This window comes from Sander vitreus, chromosome 7 (genome assembly GCF_031162955.1).
Source record: "Sander vitreus isolate 19-12246 chromosome 7, sanVit1, whole genome shotgun sequence".
In the NCBI taxonomy this organism is placed as follows: domain Eukaryota; kingdom Metazoa; phylum Chordata; class Actinopteri; order Perciformes; family Percidae; genus Sander; species Sander vitreus.
This window is the reverse complement of record NC_135861.1, coordinates 28,384,951-28,395,002: the sequence shown is the minus strand read 5'-3', so window position 1 is coordinate 28,395,002 and position 10,052 is coordinate 28,384,951. Positions and strand designations below refer to the sequence as shown.

Genomic DNA, 10,052 nt, shown 5'->3' with positions numbered 1-10,052 from the left:
AAGCACATTTTGCACATTACCTTTTTTATTTTAAAAGCAGGCGTATGGACAGAATATGTGTTTAAATTGACAAAACTCAAACATTTTACTGTTATCCTTGACTGTCATTCTGTAAAGGGTTTCCGCCCCGCTAGGTGGCGACGAAGCTATACTGTTCTGTGGAGTACTGCCGTCTATGTGCAGTCGAGGAAGCCGAGATGGCAGCCACCATGAAGGGACCTGTAAGTATTGAATTATTTGTTGTATTCGTTGTTCGTTGTTGAGTTAGATACACGTTGCAGTCACTTATGGATATCCAAATAAAAACAGTAGAGATGTATGGGGGGGAAAGCCACAGTTGCCGGTGCCAGTAATATACAAATCATGGTCACGCCCTCGTGTAGCTCATGTCAACGACAACGTTAGTAGCTAGCGTAATGCTAACGTAACATTAGCTAGATGTATCCTGTGTTTAAAGTTAGAAAAACCGAGAGTCCTGAGCATTTACTAACATAATGATGATGAAGATAACCAGCTGAACGAGGTATGTGATAGTTGGCAACGGTGACTGACAAGACACTACCGTTACTCAAGCTGTCGTCTTGTCTATAGCTTGCTAGCTAACGGTAGCTAGCTGATGTGACATTCTTATTCATTCTAAAACGTAGTGAACCAACTGGATTTTGTCATGTTCAGTTTATCTGGTCAACTTACACAGATATTTTACTTTAAAAGTAACGAAAGAAAAAGTACTCATTATGCAGAATGGCCCGTTTCAGAATAATATATATATATATATATTATATTAGTGAATTATAATTATTGATGCATTCATTTGTCCATCACTTTAATATTGCAGCTGTTAAAGATTTAGGTCATTTTAACTACTTGTCTTATAATTATACATGATTAATACTGTATTGTAATTCATCTGAATATGTAAAATAACTAGTAATGTTAACTGAAGTTCTCAAATAAATGTTGAGTAAATATTTTTCCCTCTGAATTGCAGTGTAGCAGAAAATATAAATATTCAAGTTTAGTTTATTACTTTGTTTGACACTGTGTAATATTAATAACATTTCTGAAAACACACATGCTAGAATAAACGCATTGACGGTACAAGCAATGATAAAAGCAGTGGAAAATATGCAGATACAAACACTCTGCACCAGAAAGACAGCTCTTATGACATACAGAATGAACAATTGCATGACAACACAATGTGGATATTAAGTAAGTAAAGTACAATTACCTCAGGATTGTACTTAAGTACAGTACTTGAGTAAATGCACAGAGTTGCCTTCCACCACTGACTTTAAGCACAGCTTTAACTGTTTGCCTCTTGTTTGCAGGGAGTTGAAGATGTGAATGTTACTTTTGAAGACCAACAGAAGATCAATAAATTTGCCAGGAACACGAGTCGGATGACCGAGCTGAAAAATGAAATTGAGGCAAAGAAAGTAAGCGCTGTGAATATCACACACTCAGGGTTCACTGTGTGCTCAGCTGAGTTTACAAAAGTCATATTTTCAAACATTTTGGACACTCATGGGGTTCATTGGGAATAATATAATTGTGTTTCGGCCTGATACTGTGTCTCTTAACTGACTGACATAGGATAATGTACCTCACTTGTCAAAACAGTCCTGTTTTCGTGTGGATTGAAATGTCGCCTTTTAAAACCTTTGTAAGGAAGTGTTGGGTAAACATAATGGCCATTTTGGAGGCTGTAGTTTGTGGTGCTGCTGTTGATTTTAATGTGATAAACCGAGAGGTGTCTGTGTTGCGTTTGTGTGTCGGAGCCGAGCCCCGCTCTCTGTTAAAGATGCAGAGAGGACGGAGAAGCTTGTGCTTACGCGCTCTGACGTACCGGAATTTGGCACCGATTGATTTACGCATTGGTCCTCGGTAATACCAACGTAATTCTGCACTTGTGTACTGATACCACGTGACAACTTTTAACCTCGGCGAGCAATATCGAGGGACGAGATCTCGTCACACCTCTTATCTATTAAGTATAACATGGCACAACTCATCAGAGCCACAAAGCACAGCCTTTTGACACCGATTCCACAGAGAGTTCATTTGTTCAGATGGGTTACGGTTAAGTGTGGTCTGAAGGGCAATGCAAATGCTAAATCAGTGTTTCTCAAATGGGGGTAAGTGTACCCCTAGGGGTACTTTAGAGTACTGCACGGGGTACGTGAGATTTTTTTCAAAATTCTAATTTAAAAATATGTCATGCATAATTCATAAAATAATAATAAATACATTTAGTGATGCTTCTAAACATTTGAAGTATAGCATTTAAATGTTGTTCAGTTACAACGTTGTTGTTTAGTAAATCTATCATTGACAGCGCTGTATAGGCCTGTGTCACTCTTCCTGCTTCCAGAACGCAGAGTAGGGAATCCGAACTTCCGGTCAACAGTCCCTTTCTCCATAAGGATTTAGATTATCAGCCATAATGTCTAAACCATCCGAGGTAGACTGACCCCGAGCTACTTGGTTGTGAAACGAAGGTTTCTGCTCCTGTAGAATCTATAAGTCCGTATGAAATCAACCTTGTTTTAAGACAAACATGTTTTATCCGCGATCTTATGGAGAAAAACTACACTACCCACAATCCTAAGCGTAACGGCAACGTCTCTGATTGGTCCAACTCGCTGTTACCGTAGAAACGTTTACCGTACCCGCGAAAGGCTAGAGCGAGCTTCTACCATTGAAGTCTATGATAGTTTCTGTACACCGGTCTTGTACCTTTTTTCCTTTTTTGCCGTTTTCAAAAATGTTTTTTACTTTGAGAGTGTTCATTTACAATCCGAACCACATCATCGTAGGTGACTTCAGGCAGGTTGCGGAGAGACTTGGTCCAGCAGTATCTGTCGGGCTCCGCCATTGTAAAAAGCCAACCGGAAGAGCCGTATCCCCACTCGGAGACGTTCTTCCGGTCTTCAGTTGTTGCGCGACGTAGGCCAGTTGCACCCCTTACATACTAGAGGTGTTGAAATGAATCAGATAATCGATGCATCGGATCGTGGACATGGACGATGCTGCATCGATGATCGGCCGGGCCATAATCGATTATTTCTGTTTACAATTTAATGTAGGCCTAACAACCTTTCTGTTTACATATTCTGTTATGTTTTGCGCATTCAGGAAGTGCCATGTGCTCAGTGCTGCAGTTTTATGTATCCAATTTATGTAGTATTGGAGCACTGCAGAATGTTTTGTTTTTGAAGCTTGAAAAGCTATGAATTAAATCTCCTATATTGCTTTTGATAGAAAAATGTATTTAACGCATCGTGATGCATCGAGATGTAGAATCGCTGACATGGTAATCGTAATCGGGAGGTCAGGGAAGATTAACACCTCTATTACATACTTTTTTTTTTTTTTTCTTCTAACAAATATGTTTTGCGCTGGTCAGGGGGTTCTTGGCTTAAAACAACAAAAAAAAAAAAAAATTCAAAGGGGGGGGGTACCTTACTGTAAAAAGTTTGAGAACCACTGTGCTAAATTGCTCACACTAATTTGTTAACAGCCCAAACTGAGACTAATGACCTGCTAATGTCTCCCTGCAGAAATCGCTGCAGAACTTACAGGACGCCAGCGACGACCTAATGATGTTAGACGACGACTCTCTGTTGATCCCATATCAAATCGGCGATGTCTTTGTCAGTCACAGTCAGGAAGAAACACAAGAGATGCTGGAGGCTGCAAAGGTAGGTTTCTTCATACTCTTCAGACTTGTAGTCCCCCTTAGAAGACCCTCGTTAAGCCAAAGGCCTCAAGTTAGGGGCCCGTGGAGGAGAGTTAACATAATGAACGATTTAGAAAGTCATTTGGTTAACAATGTGGCAAGTGTTTTCACAGTTTTTATTTAAACTGATCATCAAGTTGTACTGAATCATAATATGTACTATTGCACAAATTCCTGCCTCGTAGCAAAATGAAGCCAGTGAAACATTGAGGTACGTGTAACTATCCTCTGAGCTTCCTGTTTTTAAAAATGGGATTTACTAACCTTTCTGAAAAGCCTCCATGATTGCCCCATTAGACTGTGTTTGAGATCATAATAATAATAATGCATTTTTTTTTATTTATATAGCACTTTTTACAACACTCAAGACACTATACAGAGTTTAGAAAAAGAAATCCACAATTAAAAGCAGCTCGACAGGCGCCCCGATAGCTCAGTTGGTAGAGCGGGCGCCCGTATATAGAGGTTTACTCCTCGACGCAGCGGGCCTGGGTTCGACTCCGACCTTGAACCCCCCTTTCATGTCTTCAGCTGTCCTGTCCAATAAAGGCCTAAAAATGCTCAAAAAATTATCTTTAAAAAAAAATTGATGAGAAACAATCTAATAAAGTCTTGGTTGTAAAACAACCAACAAAATCTTAACTCATGTCTCAGTGTGCATAAAGCCTTAAGTGTTATTAATAAGTATTCATGTTATGTTCTCACAACAGAATCCTTTTAAAATGAGAGCATGTGTCCCTGTTGCGTGCTGTTTTTTTGTTTTATATATAAATATAAAGAAATGGATTCAATTGAAAATCAGTTTGTTCAGAACTTCAGATGACCGTAACAGAAAAGTTCTGAAAATAAAGGTTTTAACATGCGTCATGTGCCCGTTCACACCCCATATGATTTTATTGTTGCTGTGCTCTCCTACTTGTGCTTTCGTGGAGAGAGCTGTCATAGTGGTCCATCAGGAATGTGTACTGAGATTGATACATAATGGTTAAAAGTGCACACAAAACCTACCCAAGCTCTTTCACTGAGCGCATGGTTTGACAAATGTGGCTGAAGGGTTGTCGATAACTTTTAGCGCCTGGTGAGATACGGCTCAATGGCCATTCATTTACCCCGTAATTTCCACCAGGCGCGTCTGCGCTGCTGTCCGGGCGCGTGGCATGCCCGCGAGCAATCGCGGCCATTCGATTTAATGTTCGCCATTCCACCAGCTGCGTCGCGGCGCATCCCAGAAGCGTGCGGGAAGCGGCTCCCGCCGCTCTGCTAAATACGCTCGCCAGGTCTATTTTCACGCGAGCCGTTCCGTTCCGTTTGGACAGCCGGGCCTATTTTTTTTTTTTTTATCGTCATCGCAATATCAACCGGCGCAACAAACACATCGCGAAAGACACTCAGACATTTTTTTGTGTGAGTTGAAAGAAAATATCGGCAGAAAACCGCACTTTAAATGTAGAAAAAAAAAAAAAATCATTGATTTTTTTTTTTTTTTTTTTTTCCCCCCCCCCAGTGGTGCCTTTTTTATATTCAATTCACTGTTCAATTGGTTTAATAAAATAACGTTGGAAATGATTTCATTTGTTTAAAATTCAACAAGCAGTTTCTTGTATTTTAGCAGAATACTGAAAGCAGCAGACAGGCTGAACCGAGAGAATAGTAATATCTGTTTATTTATCTGAAGTAATATTGTTATCGCAATATTCAACGACGTTATCCCGTATCGCATATTTTCCTCCTATGGTGCATCCCTAGTCCTTGTATCTGCTGCTGCTTCATCACGCTGCGCAGGCCCAGGCTGATTGATGTGGAGCAGTCTGCCACACACATTGAATGACAAACGCGTTGAGAGCGGCTCACTTTTCAACTCGTAATATCTGCTGATTATAATTTAGTGCACATTAATATACACAGTCATATTTTTCTTCTTTCCTCATCACATTTTGTCCTCCTGCCTTCAGAGTGTGTTTTTATTGACTCACCTAGTGGGAGTAATTTATTTAAAAAGTTGTAAAAAGCGTTGTTGCATGCCTCCATATGGGGGGAAAAATAAAAACTGTAGTGGGTTGTGGTCTAATTGGAGTTTTATGTTCTGTAATCAGGAAACACTGGAGCAGGAGGTCAAAGGCCTTGAGGAACGAGTGTCAGCGATACAGCAAGTATTGGGTGATCTGAAGGTCCACCTCTATGCCAAGTTTGGTAACAACATTAACCTGGAGGCAGACGAGAGCTGAGCTGAGAAATGGACATTGACAGCTGCCCCAACACGGACTTTTTCCACGCAGCTCACGCATCCGATCCACCGAGTTGTTTGCCCGACAAAAACATCAAGCGGGACTCAGCACGAACGGCTTAGATTTGTAGCTTTTGGCTTTTGTTTGCACCAATGTTGTATGATTCTTCAGTTGAAATTTCGGCAAACAAATTTACAAGGACAACAAAGATTTGGAGACTAAATAAATGCCCATCATTTCGAACGTCTTTTAATTGGTCCCTTATTTAATGCTCATGTTGTTGTTTTTTTTTTTTACTCAGTTGATCAAACTAAAGTAATAAAAATGAGAAACAAAACAGCTGTATAGTATTTTTAACTTCTGACAAACCGGAACATTTGTGAGCTCACTTTGTGTTTGACTACCCTCAAGGTAGGACGAAATAGTCCCATAACAACATTGTGTTGTCTCTGCACTGATGACGGAAATCTTTCAAGTATTTAATCTGCTTGACCTTTATTCATAACTTTGTGGTGTTCGTGGTCAAATCAAGTTGATTAAATGAGTACCCTCTCTTACTGATGTACACGTTGTCTATTGTCTTTTACAAAGAACATGAAAATGAACATCTGAAATACTTTGAGCCAATTCATCTTCAGTCAGAATTGGAGCGACAAACCGAGCCAACATGCATCCAACATTTTTTTTTTTTTTAGAGAAGTATCTCCTGATCTGTGGCCATGTTTCTTTAGACACGATTTAGCACAGTGTGTATATAATGCGTCTGTAAAATGGAGTTGAAGCTCAGCCATGAAATCGACAGAACTGTCTAAAATACAAAGGCACAAATGAAGGTATTATCATTAGGAAAGATGAGAGAAATATAAAAACTACACAGATGTTATTTTCTAGAGTCTTTTGACCAAATGTGGGTGAGATGGAGACTTTTTTTTTTCTTCTTTTTTTTGGGGGGCCAACAGTCAGTCTAGTTCTCACATCTGAAACAGACAAACCAGTCTGGTCTCATACACTGATTATACTACTGGTGGAAGACACATTCAGATCCTTTTATTTAGGTAAAATCCTCAATACCACAATGTAAAAATACACCATTACAAATAAAAGTTCTCCATTTAAAATCCTACCTAAGTAAAAGTGTCATCAGCAAAATGTAGTATCCAAAGTAGTTGTCCTGCAGAAAAATGGTTGTCTACTGGCATTATATTCACATTAACAGATTAACGGCCCTGTCTTGCACACGGCCCGACGCAGTTGTCAATTTGCTGTCCAGCGCTCACGTGGTTTAAATAGCAAATGCACCTGCTCCTATTTTTGCGCCCATGCGCCTGCTGGTCTTACAGGGAGGTGTGTTCGGGTACATTCTTGGCGTATTGCTATCTTGAGGCAGCGGAAAGTGATCACGCCATTGACCAACAAAAACCTGGTCTAAAGTCAATAACCCAGCATTTCACTGTTATTTTAACAGCGCATTAGTAAATGCACCTAGGCTTATGCACAGCGCGCGCACACTCTGCTTGTTACACACACAGGGACGCGCAGCAGCACACAAACATGCAAAAGATTAAAAAGAAAAATATTAGGGCAAATCTGCCATCATAACAGCAATGCGCCATGGTACAACATGCCTGGCTTTTAAAGGGAATGGGAGATGACACTCTGATTGGTTTATTGCATGTTATGCCCACAACACACCTATGATTAATTAAGACACTAAGTACAACCCTTTTGAACCATGCGCATGGCGCGCGGATCCTTTTTCCGCCGTCACACTAGCAGAAATGGATTCGTACGCGGCCTAAACGCACCTGCGCCACGCGCTTTACGCCGTGCCCGTATATGGTTAAAATAGGGCCCTGATACTGATGCATCAATGTTAATTGGAGCTAGTTTGAACTACTTTACACACATAGTTAGTCCTGTGGTTCCCAATCTAGCATTGGGATCCCTCCACAGTCACAAGATAAACCTGAGGGTTCCTGAGATGATTATTGGGGTAGGAAATAAGAAAAAACAAACGTATCTCCCACAATCTAAAAGTTTTTACTTTTCTCTAATCTTTGATGAACTATTGAATGATTTGACCTATTTTGGCTTGGACAGTTAATTGAAATCATCAATCATGGAGTTTTCTCTTCGCTGGAACTACTGACAACTCTTAAACTCTTAGAAAAGATCTTAAACATGTCTTATACACTTCTTTTATAAACGAGATCTCCTGTATCGGACACAGGAATGACAGAACTCTTAGAAGATGCAAATCATTTCCACATCTGGTTTTATATGTGTGGACTACTAAATGTGTCTAGAAACGTGTATTTTGTATTTAGCATAATCACTGTGGAAGCAACACAGCAAATCGATCCATGGATGGAAAAGTCTGAATTTTCTGTCTGAATATCTTTGCCTTTATAATCAGATAATTCTCTAGATATGCTGGGTTGGTGGCTCCCGCAAATAACAACAATGCACAAACCTCATTAAATTGTGCCCTCAAGTGTGGCCTGCGAGAGCTAATAAAATATCTGAAAGAAAAAGAAATGGAGAGCTTGAAGTTATGGCAGACACCTCTGGAGGATCAAGATCTCAATTAACAAGTGTCTCCTCCCGGTAGGTTTGCTGCTGAAGCTTCCTAGCTATGATTAAGAGAACCTCCACCCACACAGCCTCGTGTTTATGCACAGCTTGTTAAACCCCAGCTCAGAGGAACACATGGAAATGACTGCACTTATTTCCCCGATGGCCTTATTTACTTTGTCTCTGTCCCCTCGCTCTCTCTCTCTCTCTCTCTCTCTCTCTGTCTGTGTGTTCATTTCTGTCCGTCCTCTCACTCCCCTGCATCCTCTCTAACACAGATATTTATCTTTGCAGTTAGAACTTTCGAAACACTTTGGCAGCTTTTAAATTGGTATGATTTCCGCTGAAGCTGCCAGTATCACTCGTTTGTTAAATAAGGTGAGATGTAGTCTCTAAATGTAGTCTACTAAAACATTCACTGTCACATTGGGATGTAGAATATGTTAATTTGGATTGGGTTATATATACATGTTATATTCACTGGTTCTTTTAAGCTCAGGCTTACTGCAGTAACAGCAGAAACCAACCAGAGGGTGTCTCTGTCTCCCCAGTAATTTCTCAATGAAATCAGACAGTAACAATATAACCTTTTTTTTTTTTTTTAGATCATTGGTTATGGCTGCACATTGTAAATATTGGAGAAATATGTCAAACATGTTTGCCTCATGGCTCCTGGATAAGAATTATGAATGGGATGTAGAGGAAATACAAATATGCAGAGGAATAATTGGAGGGCGTTTTGTTAATAGGAGTCATACTACACTCATGATTTTACCTCAAGGTCCAAAGTGTGACACGCCACGACCACCTTTTAAACAGTAAAGTACATCCAGTCATCCAGCAGTCAGTGCAGGTATTGCCGGTGGCTGGTTTCTTCCACAAAGAGTTTGTACACACTTCATCATTTTCTGCACTGGTGCTACAGTGAAAAATTGTGTTTGCTGACTGTCTCTGTATGTTAGCCTAAATGTCAGGAGAGTCAACCCAGATGGTTTGAAAAATCCATAGCAGCCACAGCCATTCTTCATCACTTCCAAGCTGTTCTTTCCGCAGCCAGCTTTTGTTCATTACAAGCGAGGAGCAAACTCAAAAGCACAATGAGACATGCTACCTGTCAAAGGCCATGCAATTTATATTGTGGCCATGAATAGTTAATAAATAACGTGCAGACAGCATATTCTCTTGACGTTAGCATGGAGGTGTAGTTTGTTTTCTCTCTCCACACTTTGGTCTTTAAGGAAACATGAGGAAAGAGAGGAAGACGACATGCAACTAACACGGTCTGATCATATTTGAATTATGTGATATGTGTCTTAAATAGAGTGTACACGATTTATCGATCAGCGGAAAATGTATCCGCAACTGCAGCTTCTCCAATCTGAGAATTTACTGCTTTTCTCTTCGTTTTTTATCCGTGTAAATTGAATGTCTTTTGGTTTTGGATTGTTGGTCAGACAAAAAAAAGACATTTGACGACACCAGTTGTTTTTTTAATTTATTTTCTGACA

At 40.0% G+C, this 10,052-nt stretch overlaps 1 protein-coding gene across 1 annotated transcript; it reads left to right on the top strand.

The window, feature by feature from the left end:
• The first annotated feature begins 111 nt into the window (after window positions 1–111).
• pfdn4 (prefoldin subunit 4) lies at window positions 112–6,535 on the top strand. The gene is made up of 4 exons (XM_078255799.1): window positions 112–221; window positions 1,335–1,442; window positions 3,567–3,707; window positions 5,839–6,535. The coding sequence occupies exons 1-4, from the start codon at window positions 198–200 to the stop codon at window positions 5,968–5,970; spliced, it is 405 nt and encodes a 134-aa protein (XP_078111925.1). The 5' UTR covers window positions 112–197; the 3' UTR covers window positions 5,971–6,535.
• Window positions 6,536–10,052: the final 3,517 nt, after the last annotated feature.

Excerpts from the sequence above, each read along its gene's own strand:
- pfdn4 (XM_078255799.1), top strand. The coding sequence starts at position 198 with ATGGCAGCCACCATGAAGGGACCT. Across the intron at positions 1,443-3,566 it reads ATGAAATTGAGGCAAAGAAA|AAATCGCTGCAGAACTTACA; the intron begins GTAAGCGCTGTG and ends GTCTCCCTGCAG. Across the intron at positions 3,708-5,838 it reads AGATGCTGGAGGCTGCAAAG|GAAACACTGGAGCAGGAGGT; the intron begins GTAGGTTTCTTC and ends TTCTGTAATCAG.